This window comes from Solanum verrucosum, unplaced genomic scaffold (assembly GCF_900185275.1).
Source record: "Solanum verrucosum unplaced genomic scaffold, falcon-dt-bn FXZP01000214.1, whole genome shotgun sequence".
NCBI lineage: Eukaryota > Viridiplantae > Streptophyta > Magnoliopsida > Solanales > Solanaceae > Solanum > Solanum verrucosum.
Genome location: NW_026020059.1, coordinates 3859359 through 3874019, shown reverse-complemented (window position 1 = coordinate 3874019; position 14661 = coordinate 3859359). Strand labels below are relative to the sequence as shown.

General features: G+C 37.3%; 2 protein-coding genes across 3 annotated transcripts in view; one reads left to right on the top strand and one right to left on the bottom strand.

Moving 5' to 3' along the window:
• Positions 1–6122, top strand: part of LOC125823244 (L-arabinokinase-like) — a 29666-nt gene extending 23544 nt beyond the window's left edge. For both annotated transcript variants that reach the window (XM_049502641.1, XM_049502642.1), the window contains 12 exons: positions 366–485; positions 1458–1588; positions 1668–1749; positions 3538–3625; positions 4032–4075; positions 4175–4270; positions 4357–4433; positions 4808–5023; positions 5099–5264; positions 5379–5450; positions 5559–5762; positions 5855–6122. In XM_049502641.1, coding sequence (XP_049358598.1) covers positions 366–485; positions 1458–1588; positions 1668–1749; positions 3538–3625; positions 4032–4075; positions 4175–4270; positions 4357–4433; positions 4808–5023; positions 5099–5264; positions 5379–5450; positions 5559–5762; positions 5855–5974 — 1416 coding nt within the window. In that variant the 3' untranslated portion in view covers positions 5975–6122. The remainder of the gene's footprint in view (positions 1–365; positions 486–1457; positions 1589–1667; positions 1750–3537; positions 3626–4031; positions 4076–4174; positions 4271–4356; positions 4434–4807; positions 5024–5098; positions 5265–5378; positions 5451–5558; positions 5763–5854) is intronic.
• Positions 6123–6232: 110 nt separating this feature from the next.
• LOC125823243 (auxin response factor 19-like) lies at positions 6233–13899 on the bottom strand. Its single transcript, XM_049502640.1, has 13 exons — positions 13492–13899; positions 12783–12895; positions 11441–11539; positions 11292–11348; positions 10935–11090; positions 10765–10849; positions 10575–10665; positions 10195–10359; positions 9887–10085; positions 9654–9795; positions 7353–9187; positions 7071–7261; positions 6233–6808 (listed from the first exon to the last, which is right to left on the bottom strand). The coding sequence occupies exons 1-13, from the start codon at positions 13562–13564 to the stop codon at positions 6676–6678; spliced, it is 3339 nt and encodes a 1112-aa protein (XP_049358597.1). The 5' UTR covers positions 13565–13899; the 3' UTR covers positions 6233–6675.
• Positions 13900–14661: the final 762 nt, after the last annotated feature.

Genomic DNA, 14661 nt, shown 5'->3' with positions numbered 1-14661 from the left:
ACTTGCACACACCTTGATTATTCCACTGAGTATTAAGTGTTTTTACCTCATATAACAATGTGTTCAATAGAGGAGGTACTCACTCTGTCCCAATTTATATGACACACTTCTTTTTTAATTCATCTTTCTATATATAATAATAACTTCAAGATTTCTATTTTCTTAATAGATGATTAATAGGTACACAAATGTCCAAGGCTTGTTTTAGATCACAAGTTTTAAAAGTCGTTTCTTTTTTAATTTAAACTCCATGCCAAGTTAAACGGTGGCACATAAGTTGGAACTGAGGGAGTACTTCTTAGACATTGTCATCATGTAATCATTGCTGTCTATTTACAATATGTTGTCATCATTTTCTTCTATAGATGCCTACCAGGGAGTCATGCCATGTCGCAATTCAGAGAAACCATCCAAGCAAGCACAAATTGTGGAAACATGCTCAGGCAAGGCAGCCCAAGGAAGGACCAACTGCTGTTCTTCAAATTGTATGTATTATCAATTCTTTGAATATTCTCATTGCATGTGATCTATCACATTTTGTATGCTTTGTCATGTTTTCTTTAGTATTTTGTCTTGGCTTCTTCACTCCGATGTTTTCTATTTTTCCCATCTGCTTTGAAATGCTTTTAGTTGAGCCGAGGGTCTATCAAAAACAACCTCTCTACCTCCCAAGGTTGGGGTACCCTCCCCAAACACCACTTGTGGGATTACACTGGGTATGTTGTTGTATGTGATCTATCGCATTATCAGGAAAACACAACCATCCTTATTCCTTAATTGATGGTTTTAAATGCTGTGGATGCACTTGCTAGTCAATTTTCTGTTAAAGAATTGCAAAATCATAGGTTTGTCATCAGGAAGCAGCAAGTTGTTATTCTCAGGTGTAAAGTCTGAAAGTAGTTTTACATTTTGGCCATTATGAAATAATTTTCATTTAAGCATGATATTAAATTAGTACTTCCTATGCTTTATGCCTCCCAATCTCCTTGACAGCCTAGAAGTGTAAGACCAGTTGTCACATTTGTTCACCAGTTGGCAATTGGTATGAATATTGTGTTGTAATGCTATATGTTCCTCTGATATGGCATGTTTTAAGAGAGGCATCTAACTAGCTTGGGTATAGACTATTACATTGACTCAGGTTATACTACTTGCAATTTTTGGCATGCATTTGACATATCACACAGGTACTGCAACAAGGTGTATCAAGGGAAATAGGTATGGTAAAATAGGACAGAGACATTTTACCTTACATAATTATTTGAGAAGTGAAAATATTCTGTTCAATAATGTATATATCTGAGACCAAAACTCTAGCAAATAAATCATTTTGACTTGCTTGTGTTTTAACCTCTATTGTCATTCGTGGAACTTTTGACACCATTGTAGTTGCCAGCTCCAATTTTCTATTTGGCTCATAGGAGCTTGTGGCTTACTTTTGATGAATTCAAATTCAGGTATCACTTGGCTCAGAATTAGGTAATCGTGGACCAACTTTTGATATGAACCTTTCTGATTTTGTGGAGGATGGACAGCCAATTACATATGAGAAAGCATACAATTATTTTACCCGAGACCCAGCCCAGAAGTGAGTGAACTCTTGTATATTAGTTCTCTTGCTTTTAATAGGATGCCACCAGCTTGTAACCATGAAGCATACTATGTAGATGGGCAGCATATGTTGCTGGGACAATTCTGGTACTGATGACTGAATTAGGCATCCGTTTTGAGGATAGCATTAGCATTCTGGTAAGCCTTTCCTGTGTTCATACCTTCGGCAAGTTTTTCTGCTTAAGTTTTCTATAGATTGCACTTATCTATTTGGCTGAACCTAAGAAGGTTGACCAATTGTTCAAGTCAATGAGAATCTTCCCACCAAAGAAAGAAATGTTGATGAGTTAAATTTAGAAATTCACTACGTGATGTAACCCACTCAGATCTGCAAACAAAATAAGAAAAGCCGAATGTGAAGCAAATTCCTGTTATCTGAACAGGGTGACCTTTTTGTACAAAACCAATCACTTTTCAAATTACAGTTACTATAATGAGTTGACAGACATGTGATACTTCATTGTATCAGCATAGACAGGCGTTCTGAATTGGCCCATTCTTTCACAAGTTAAATGGATGTAGCAATTACCTTTTCTGTTTGACTATTTCATTAGTGTCAAATTAGGCTTTGGGGCTAACACACATCCCAAAAGACAGCTCAAAGGGAGGAGGATTTTCCAAGCCTTGTAAGGAGCCTAGGTTCTCGTCCTTCATCGATGTGGGATGCATTTCATTCATCACACCCCACTCGCCCAGATCCGAACAATCTTTATTCGGGGTTCCACTGTACGGTTCGTTGTGTGCACATTCAAGGACTGGGGGTATTTCACCCTCCGTGATTGTTCGGAACCCTGGTAGTCCACATTGGATCGAGCCTGACTTTGCTACCATGTAAGAAATGGATTTTAGGCCTAATTCAACCTCAAAAACTATCGCACGAGGAGAGGATTGTGAGAAAGCAAAACTAAAAAGGCAGAATATTACGTGGTGATGAATGAAATGAATCCCATGTCGATGAAGGACGAGACTTTGCGCTCCTTATAATGTTTGCGCAATCCTCCTCCCTTTGAGCTAACTTTTGGGGTGTATGATACGCCCAAAACCTAATTTTATATGGTATCAGGACAGAACTCATCCCAATTATTGTTTTTTCCCTTTCCTATAGCTATGCATATACTTGATGCTCTTTTTGAATGAAACATCTTAGTTTATCAAAAAAAAAAAAAAAAACTCATCCCAGTGACTGGATATTGATGTTAAGCCCCCATATTAAATTGCCCACGCACCAGATGTCCTGTCGTGGGTGTGAGATGGGGTATTGAAGAGTCCCGCATCAGATGAAAATGGGATGGGTGGTCTCCTTATATGAACTTGGCAATCCTCCCCTCAAGAGCTAGCTTTTGGGGTTGAGTTAGGCGCATAATCCATCTCTTTACAATAAGGCTGATGTAGTTTGTTAAGAAAGGACCTTGTACCTAACTCAACCCCAAAAGTTAGCTCTCGAGGTGAGATCTCCCAAAGCCATATATGAAGACCAATTACCCATCCCACAACCAACGTGGGAATTTTAACACCCCACACACCTAGGACTGGACATATGGAGCATACATAATATAACATGGAAGGGTCATTATTAGGCAAACCAAGAATCAAGATTGGTCTAGCTATGATACCATGTGAGAAGAGGAATTGAGAGAACTCTGTACATTATTCCCTCAACTATTTGGGTTTAAACAGCACCGTTCATGTTGTAAGAAAGGAAAGGTAATCAACCTTATTACTTGATTACAGGGAATGAACCACTCTAATTGATCTTTAATGATATTCATAATATTTACAGGATTGTATACATAGTTTATTCTAACGCTTCAATTTATGTCAGTCATAAATTAATAAGAGGGTCTTTTCGTACAAATACAGTATCCACTTTCCTTCTTTTGCTTGTTTCATCTGACCAAGCTAGTTTTTTGTGACCTGATTACACAGGTAAGTTCTCGTGTTCCTGAGGGAAAAGGTGTATCTTCTTCTGCTGCTATAGAAGTGGCCAGCATGACTGCTGTTGCTGCTGCTCATGGTACAACATTTATCTGCAGAATACCCTCCTTCATCACAAAAAAAACAAATAATTTCCCTTATAATTCCGAGAGTATCCATTATCACAAATACACAAATGTGTGACATAACTTGATGATTTTTCAGTAGTCACTTTAGGGATTTTGATGATCTGTCTCCTACATTTTTTATTCATATTTGCTTTGCATTCGTATTTATGGAACTTCATTTAGATCTAAATTCTAATGCTAAATTTGAATAATGGGCAGGCGTTTAGAAAAATTCGTCCATTCATTGTTCTGGTTCCAAATTTATGCGAAAAATCCCAAATTTGGAAGATCTGGCTGATTTGAAAGGAACAATTATCAGTTTCTGGATTTCCTTTTATGTTAAATGAAGACTGAATTGCACAACCGTTCATTTTGCAGGATTGAACATTGACCCCAGACATCTGGCTCTGCTTTGCCAAAAGGCACGTACTTCTCTCATTTTGTCCTCCCATATTTTTTTCTCTGTTTCTTGTATTGGTAAAACCTCCTTTTTCCAGCTCAAGCTTCTTTCTCTTCAATAGGTGGAGAATCATATTGTTGGAGCTCCTTGCGGAGTGATGGATCAGATGGCCTCTGCATGTGGAGAGGCCAACAAACTTCTTGCTATGGTGTGTCAGGTATGCAGCAAATTTTTGTGCAATGTGTTTACATTGTTAATGGGACCGACCGTGAGATCAGAATTAGCACTCACTTCTTATTTTAGCCTGCCGAGGTTCTAGGACTTGTTGACATACCACCCACCATCCGATTTTGGGGAATTGATTCTGGAATACGACACAGGTAAAACTTCTCAATGGGTATTTTCCCTTAACCTTCTCTATCTCCGTCAAGTTTGTTTTTAATCTAAAGTAAGACATTACTGTCTGTTCATGTCATATTTGAAAGTTCTGGTTAAATTTATTTAAGGAAGTTCTTAAAAAATAATAATAAAATAAAATAAAGGAAGATTAACTCGAGAGCATTTCTCATGGAGCTGATCAAGAATGATTTTGCCTTCTTTTTTTTCAAGTTTGGAGCAAGAAACCAATTAAGCTAGAGTGGAGTTCAGTTCCTCCGCCTAAGGACTAACTGATTTCAACCAAATTACGATCTATGTTTTGGCCTTATGTTCTCTTTCTTTCCTAATTCCTAGTGCTTATGAGAGTTTGTTGCAGTGTTGGTGGTTCAGACTACAAATCTGTTAGGGTTGGTGCATTTATGGGTAAGAAGATAATAAAGTCCTCTGCGTCTGTGGAGTTGTGCTCCTCCTTGTCAAACATTTCCACTCAGCAAATCAACAGGTCCATCCCTGACGATGCTGATGAAGATGGAAAGAATCTGCTTGAAACAGAGGCTTCTTTGGATTACCTTTGCAACCTCTCAGCTCATAGGTTTGTTTATGTATATATAGTTTGTAGTTCTGTCTTTTTTTTCCTTGCTATGTCTAATATATCTTATAATTTCAGATATGAGGCATCTTATGCAACTAGACTTCCAGAGTCTTTATCTGGACAAGAATTTGTGGAGAAGTATCTTGATCATGATGATTCTGTAACTACAATTGATAAAGAGCGCAATTATGCTGTGAGAGCACCCACTAGGCATCCCATCTATGAAAACTTCCGAGTCAAGGTCCACAATTTGAAGTCTTTTCAAAGTCTGAATACACTTTTTATCTCCTGATGCTATTAGATCTCTCATATTCATAACGAACAATTGACTGACATGTGTATCAATTACTATCAGGCTTTCAAAGCATTATTATCAGCTACACCTTCCAATTATCAACTATCTGCTCTTGGGGAGTTAATGTATCAGGTACATGATTTGCTTCATGTCTTTGTTATTGTTCTAGAGCAGATTCTTTTATGAAATTTTCTCTCAACTCTTTAAAGGTTTTCTGACCAAGTGCTTCTCATACTGCAGTGCCATTTCAGCTACAGTGCTTGTGGTCTTGCATCAAATGGGACAGATAGGCTGGTTAACTTGGTACAAGAAATGCAGCACTCTAAATCATCAGAATCTGAAGGTGGGACTTTATTTGGGGCAAAGATAACAGGTGGAGGTTCCGGTGGAACTGTTTGTGTTATCGGGAGGAACTGTTTAAGAAGCAATGAACAACTTGTTGAGGTAGATACAAGTTTGTGTTTGTGTCGTTAAGCCATTCATGTCTTTTCTATTTTAGTAGCAAGATCTTCTCACTGTTGCGTTTCTATCTGCAGATTCAGCAAAGATACAAAGCTGCCACTGGATTCTCACCATATGTGTTTGAAGGTTCTTCGCCTGGAGCTGCAAAATTCGGTTATCTCCAAATACGCCTTCTAAAGAGTAGACAGATTTAAAGGCAAAGTGTAGGAGTTCTAGCACTGGAAACGTTTGCACAACACAACATTGAGCTCGATGTATCAATGATTTTTCATTTTTCTGAAACAATATTTGCTTAGACGCTGATCATAAAGTAATGTTTATGCAACAACTCAATCTTATAATTTGATTTTGTATGGCTTTTTGCCTCTCTACTAGTTTCCCTTTAACCTTGTGATTACTCTATTTGGCCTCTTTAAGAATAACGTAAGAAAGAGCCAAGGGATAAAATGAAGTGAAACTAAAGTCTCAACTCAGCTACTGAAATTTACTTTTGAGATTTTCCATTAAAAGATTAAAGGAAAACCAGAGAACATTCTGAACAACTATACACTCCAACACTACATACATATTTCAAGGACTTTAATTTTACATTGAAAATACTCTTAAGAAACTTTTCGTGCAAAGGAAACAAGAAATTTTAAATACTCTTGTAGCATGCATCTTGTGCTTCTATGGTTACCTAAGCTTGACCAGTTCTTCCCCCCTTGTAACACGAGCTACCATACTTGGACCGGTGAGGTGATGAAGCACACCCACTTCCCGCTTTGTTCCAGTTAGATATTAGCGACAGCTCTTTTCAACCATGGAAGAGCTGATTTACGTGTTCTATCGTGTATAAAGGGAAGAATAACCAATCGTGGGAGGTTTCTAAGAATGGAACTTTAGCCAGTTAAATTTACACATTTCCTCCATCTGAACTACTACAAGCTTGATTTTGAACATTATTCCCAAAATCTCCATCCAAGCTCATTTGTTGGACCTCTTGTGGAGAAAGAATCTTGATGCAGCGGACACAGTTCACGAATTCCCTGAAGTATCATATGATCAGTACACCACAAGTATGTACAAGTGCAAGGGAATGGGGAGGATTGTAAAAGCAGCTTAGGCCACTTTTATCAAGTGTCCATGGGATGCATGCATTATGGGATAGACGTTGTATGGTTATAAGGAGGTTCACTTTGAAGTTGTGGCTTTCAAGAAATCTTAACCATCAGGAAGGGCATATGCTGTTTGCTTGTATAGAAAATGCAAATACTGAAAATTAGATAGAAGCAAAGTTCAAGAACTTACTCCCAAGGATCATCACCAACAAGTAGAACGTCATTCTCATGATCCACATATACAAGCTTCCATCCTATCCTTTGTCTATCCTCCAGTTGTCCCTCTATACCAAATCTACGAGCTAAATCTTGTTTCAGCTCTTCATAGCCTGAGTAACGTGCAATGTCAATTGATCTTCCAACAGCACCACGCTTGTGTACCTTTGAGAGCATAGAGGCAAAAAAGTTTAGTACTCTTAACTCAAAACAATGTGAGGTAGGAAATAGATTTGTCTAGTTTACTGTAACCTACCTTGGTAAACGTCCGCATTCGAGGCATTTGAGGTGGTGGGGCCCAGGCACCTCTATTCATGAAGCTGCCTTCATTTATGGTAGAATCAATTGAATTGAAGGCCATATCAGGAACGCCAAATGATTGGGAGACCATTGAGGATGATAGTTCAGGCTGTGCATCCTTGGGATTCTCATAGCTGGAAAGCATGCCTCCACCTGATGAGATATTATTTGATACATCTTTCCTTGACCCCACCAAGCTATTTGTGATCAAAGAATCAGGCATCATGGATATTCCTAACTGATTGTCCATGTTTGCTCCAAAAGCAACACTATTTCTAGGGTCACCCTGAACTTCTCCATCTTGACTATCTCTAAATACGACTGCTTGAGAACTGAAAGACATCGGGTTAGTCGTCTGCTGCAATTGGACATCATTTTGAGAAAAGTAGACAGAGGTTGCTGAAGATGAACTATCTAAATAATCCATCTGGGGAACTGCAGTATTAAGGTATGTTTGAGGAGTTGAAAACCCATGGTTCTGGCTCTTGGAGATATTCAATGAGGGCTTCACATCAGGTTTTTGCTGCAAATCTTTAACTAGATTTCTATTAGGGGACATAGCTTCTAATCCACTGGAACTCAAAAGGGGTAGAGAAGACTGGGTTGTTTCATCCGCTGCAGCTGTGCCTCGATGGATCCTACCATTCATAATTGGCTGAACTACATTTTGACAGTTGTTGGTGGATGGTGAGGTGGAACATGATGGGATATCATCCGTAACCACCGACTGGCCTCCACCTACAGCTCCTGTTAAGAAGCTACTGCAGTTTGCGGAAAGCTGATTAGTTGTCGGTGGTAGAATCTGGCAAACTTGTCCGGGTATTTCTGGTAGAATTCCTGGTTGCTGCTGCTGCTGTTGCTTCATATGCTGATTTGGCTGGGCAAAACGAAGATTAGACTGGCTATTATTTATCGTCATTTGCTGCTGGGCAACTTGTGGCTGGGAAAGAGACGTGGAGGTGGACGTGGTTTGAGACATATCTAGCATTTGGCTTGTTGCAAGTGACCTAGAAAAGTTCTGTGATACATCTAACTGCTTCTGCTGATCTTGGATTGACATAAGCTGGGATGGTTGCAGTAAAGATTGTTGAGCTAGAAGTGACTGCTGCTGTAGCTTCTGCAAAAGCTGCATCTGTAATTGGTTATCAGAGAAATGCAGCTGTTGGTTAAGTGGATCACTCGGCTGGGGTGGCATGAAACTTTGCTGCTGAGTCTGATTCATAATCTGTTGCTGCTGTGGCAGGTTCTGAGGAAGATTCCTCTGCAGCTGATTTTGAAATGATTGTTGTTGCTGTAGGACATTCTGAGATTGCACAAGACTTTGCGCTTGCAAAAGCTGGGCCTGAACATGGTTTGTAGGCACTGATTGGTTAATTAGGTTCTGTCTTGGTTGCTGACTGATATCCGACAACTGTTGCTGCGACTGCAAAATGGAGCCTGCTGGACTCAATGTGGTAGTTGGTAACTTCTGAAGCTGGTCGAGCTGCTGAACCTGTTGGGTTGGCCTTTGGGCACCAAACTGTAAAGTGTTCTGCTGAGGAAGCTGAGGTGCGGGTAGACCTAACTGACGTGAGAGGTCCGCTCCACCTCCAACATTCTGTAGCACAGAACCAGACAAAGAATGCAGGTAGTTTGGTTGCATTGAGTTAGCCAGAGAAGGATTCTGTTGCATGTTCATCCATTGGACTAAGCTCAGGCCTGGAAGACCTTGCGGATCCTTCATGCCAAAGTCATCACCGAGCCATGGCATTGTCCTCTTAAACAGGCCATCCAGATCAGAACAATCATCATCTGCAAGAAGTGACACAGTCTACAGATTAGAAATCTAGGAATTTAGTTTATAGTTGAATGATTTTTGGAGGTGAAAGTAATATTCATAACAGGATTATATTTCATTTTCCCTGAGATATTGCTCGCCTTTTCAAATTAGGTTCAGCGATATTGTTCGATATCATAAGCTATTCAAGTAATACAAGAAAGGAAAGCTTGTAGATCAAAGATAGAAGAGGAAAGGACAAAAAGGCATGTCTGTCTCCTAAATCCTATTGGACGCTCATTCAAAGCCATCTTTTCAGTAAGAAAAAATATTTTCCTTCTGTTTTCCATAAGAAAGACGTGCACTAATTACCAGTTTAACTTCATGGTCAGTGGAGTAAATGGTAAAATCAAACTTATTCAACTATCTCTCCAAAAATTAAAAAAAATTAAAAATAAAAGCAGAGATAAAGTCATATTCTGATTGTAATTTGCTCACTACCTGGCATTCCAGGTAGCCTTGGCCGCTTTGATCTAAAGAATGGTGGAGTAGGACAGATGAAAAACGGTGCTGTTACTGGTTCAATCTCCCAAATTGAGACTCGGTTACGCCTCTCCCCAGCAGTTGACTCATCCCAACCAACCTAATTACAGTTCACAAGTTTGAAGGTGTCAATACATCATGTAGTTAATTAAAGATAGAATACAAGTTATAGAGAACTTCAGTTTATATACCTGCAAGTTGCGCCACTGTGAATTCTTCCACCTCACTGGATCAAGATCACTGATGCCAGTAATTGTGCCCATATACCTTCTAGTTCCTGATTCTTCTGTCTCAAACATCATGCGGAATCGCATGCCAAGTGATACTTGACTGCTATAAGTTGCCTTGTAATACTTGGCTAAAGGGATGACAAATTCTGAAGGACTTGCCCTGTTCATATTAGAGGTTTAAGAATTTTTATTTTCATGACAATCAGAAGGATTGATAAGTTGCAAAGCAAAATGCATTGGCCGCCTAATAAGAAAGTAAATGCATTGACCTTGGGTTATAAAACACAGTGAACGGGCTGTTGTTTGCAGCTGCATGGGCAGCCGCTGCTAGGATACCAATATGCATGCTGTCACTTGACAACACCGATGATGATAAGTTGGTTGGTTGTCTGTTTGCCCGCCTAATTCCTAGTAGAAGCTGCTGCTTTTCATCCCTGTCGACATAGATTACAAACGTCAGGAATGACCAAAACATATGAACGATAAAAAATGAGTCTAACAGGTGAATTGGTTCTTTTTGAAGCCTCAGAAGTCAGATCCCTTCATTGATCTTACTTATTACTCTCTTTTAGTCATCAGTTTATAGTTACAATTAAAAAAAAAAAGAGATACAACATTCAAGGTGGCATGTCGTTGACAGTATCATTACCTGATAAACAAAACTGAGTCACCAGCAAAGAGCCTCTTCCCACTGACAAAGAGGCTCCACCCTGTCGTTAGCAAATGGCGTTTGGGTTGCCCTGGATCACCAGAGATAGGTAAATCATAGGAAAGAAGCCAAATTTTATCTAGCCTTGCTTGGCCAAGTAAATCCATATATAGCAGCTAAACAAATGTACCGCGATAAATATGGCGGAAGGTCCACAAATTATCATGCAAGTCTCTAGCCACAAGTTCTTGAGCAGGTGGTTGCATTGAGTAATCCTGAGAATGAACAAGTACGCCTATCACACAAAAGCTAGAGAAACAACCAAAATGTATCAAATGAGAAACTTTAATATGCTCTTACCAGAGGCGGGAATATTTTTTCTGCAGAACGTCGAGGGACCGAAAAACCTCCATGTGTGCTTGTATCACTGGCAGTCAAGGTCTTGCAAAAAAATTCTGTTTGTGGTTTATTTGCTTTCATAGACAAATCTGATCTCAACAATGCCTCCTTGTCAAACTGCAAATGACCGAAGGTTCACTAAATGAGTTTAAATTCCATCTTAATATGCTATAATTGAGATCCTCCACGGATGGAGGACCACCTCACACTCCCCCCCCCCCCCCCTCCACCCCCTTCCTCTTTTTCCGAATGAAGAAAAAAAGTCAAGAATAGGGATAATCGCCTTTTAATGTTAGATACAGTGAGGAAGAAACATACTGAAGGAACTGGCTGCAGTGTCATTTGTGCATAAACTTCATCTGTTTCTGGATCCGCCTAATGACAAAAAATACAATCATCATTGTTGAATAGCAGAGGCTTCAAAAAAACAGTTAATATTAAAGAAACTGAAGTTCGAATGTACGTACATGCAGGGTAACATTGTGAAGGAGACAAACTAACTTTGATGGAAGGTTTGGATAGTTTGGTATTTGGGCATCTACGTCTTTCTTCATAGATGCCGCAACCTGAAAAAGTTCAAATGCAAGAGTAAAACAAATTAGACCCTTGAATATATAACTCTGCGTACACGACTAATCTTTACCAGACAACCATTCTAGATACAACACTAGCTAGCTATATGACATACATTTCAGTTGCAACACAGAAATTCTTGAAAGTAATCAAAATTTGACTAAAAAGAAAAGGCAAAAGATTCAGAATTTTCCAACTTACCAAAATATATTCAAGTTTTATTTAACAAAATCATCATTGAAGTACATTCCTACTAACTTCTCATTTCCTTCTTATTATCTTCCTAGTTTCCTTCCTTTTTTCCGCCTCGACATATTTTTTTTTAATATCAACGGTTTTCAGGTCAACCTGCATGCATCTCATGTATTCAACGAAGTACATGTTACCTTCCATCAGTAACTCTGTCCACCAAGTCATAAACAAGCCGGAAGAAATCAACTAACTTTTTTTTTTGTCTTTTCTAGAATTTAAACTTCAATCTTCATGATTTTCATCCCACTTTATTAGCCGCCACACTTTGTGGTGCATTTTCTTTCTCATCATTAAGGTTTGCTAAAGAAATTCTAAAAATTCTTTTCAATCTTTATTTGTATCCGAGGAAGGTAGAGTGTACACAGACTCTACCCTTAGAAAGGTTGTTTTTGATTCAAGAAAAAACATATCAAAGCAGATCGAAAAAAGAAACCCTTTGTTAACTTTAGCCAAACCATAAAGTTTAAATTATATTTTTTCTGTTAAACAACCCCCACTACCATAGTTGTTTGGCAACATCATAGTCAAAGATACTAAAAGATGATGTTTCCTATCTTTTCATCTTTGTTCTTTTTCTAAAACCGTGTGGTAAATACATAGTGTATGCACGTGCACATGTAAGCATATACATAAACAAACAACAAATAACAAATTCTCCAATAAAATACAACCATAGATACTGACACAAATTGCATGTTACACCAAAGATAATACCATAATAGATCAACAAAAAAATCCAAAAATTAATAAATTACTCTCACTAGAACATGGACATAAAAATAAATACATTTCTACTATCAAAATCAACTAGTAACACCAAAATTAGTGAATGTTAATAATGTGCACCATATCGGCTCACGTTAGCAAATAGCCCCATATAAGAAAATAAAAAAAATTGTTCTCTTATTTTTGCCGACACATTATTATATGAAATTTAAATTTCCAATATTATAATTTTCACCCGAATCGCGAAAAAAATTAAACCTGTTCACTGTGGCCTTGTGGAAAATAAACAACATGGGTCCCAGCCGCCGGTAAGTTCACTAGAGGACCGGCGCAGGCCTGCCATAGCTCTGGATTTATGCTTTTCTTCTCCACTGCAAAAACAAATTTAAATTATTTTCCAAAAAAATAAATTTTTTTATTGGTAATATAAATTGATAAATTATGAGAAATTTTTTTCTCACTTTTTTTTTTGAGGAAAAAAAGACTTGCTTTGCTTATTACTCCCTCCGTCTATTTTTAGTTGTCTCAAAAATCAATTTGACTATAATTCAAAAATTAAATTAAATTACATTAATTCAATAATTTAAACAAAATATTCGAAAACTATAAAAAAAAAACTATAACTTGTAATTTTTAATGAAAAAATACATCTTTGGTTGTAAAAGAAAAAAAACCATGACAACTAAAAGTGGACGGACGGAGCAAGCAACTTTTAACAAACGTGCAAGTGTTTCCATTTTGCTTTCCAATGAAAAGAAAAACTATTTTCCAGGAAAATTTCATTTGTAAAGAAAAAAAAATATGCTCTTTTGAAGAAATAGACAAAAAAAAAAGTTGAGAAAGAGAAGTTGATTTGTTCAATGAATCAACGATTGTTACAATGCATCGGGAAGTATATACTTACGAAAAAATAATAATATTTATATATATATATATATATATATAGAAGGCAAAGATAGTGACAGACCTTCAGCAGGATTCCCGTTAACAGTATGCTGTTGCTGTTGCTGAACTCCGGCAGTATTCGCCGGTGTTTTCATTTTTATATCTTCTTTCCGATCAACAAAAATAAAATTAAACTCCAGATAATTTCACCGGAGATTCATTTTTTTAACTTTATATTAGATCTGACGGGAAGAAGATTGTACGTTTTCCGGCAACCGGAAAACGAGAAAAAAAAAAAAAGAAAGGTGAGGGAGACAAAGGAAGGTTTGTAAAAAGAGAGGTGTGTGTAGAGAATTGGAGAGACCAAATGCTGCAATTTAGCGAAAAATTGGCCCCTTTTTTACCAGACACAGAGCACACAGCACATAACACTATCTCTCTCTCTAATTTGCTCTTTAGAAATGGCTTTTGCCCCTTTTCTCTTTCTCTTTCTCTTTCTCTTCTCTGTGTGGATAAATAATACTATAATAGTTATATTTATATGTGTGTGTATATTTTTTTCTTTTTTATATACTCTTGTGTGTTTCTTGGTTATGGCCTAGCAAAGTTGACCATTGAGGTGAAACTTCACAAAAGGATGTTTAATAATAATAATAATCATATTCATCTTGTTTTTATACTTTTATATTTTATAATATGATCAAATATAATGAACAAATTCCCCTTCCATTGTTTTTATCCTTTATTTGATGTTTGATATTTATGTTGGAGTTTGATTAATTTAAATTTGTGTTAGGTAGGATTCTATTCATAGGAGTGTTTTCTATCAAGATTTTTTTTTTTTAATATTCACGGCTTGAAATTTGAATGTGAAATTTTTTATCAAGGGAGGAGGAGGAATTGCATCCACTGCATTTTATCTTTTGGTGGTTCTTCTATTTTTTTTCATTATATCTCTCTTTAATGTGCAAGCGTTTGGTAATAGATTTTTAATTATACTTTTGAAAATTTAGTTTCTAAAATTTGTTTGGTCAAAAAAAATTTGTTTTCAAATATTAAGTTTCCAAATTTTGGTTTAATTTTTGGGAGAAATTTTACTTTAGACTTGTAAAATTTTAAAGTTTTCAAGTGAAAAAACATACCCAAACATAATTCCATGCTTCAAAATGCCGTGGGTGTTTGATCATGTTTTATTATGAAACTGAAAAAAAAATTAAAGTGAAAAATTATATTATTAAGTCGAAGTTGTGTA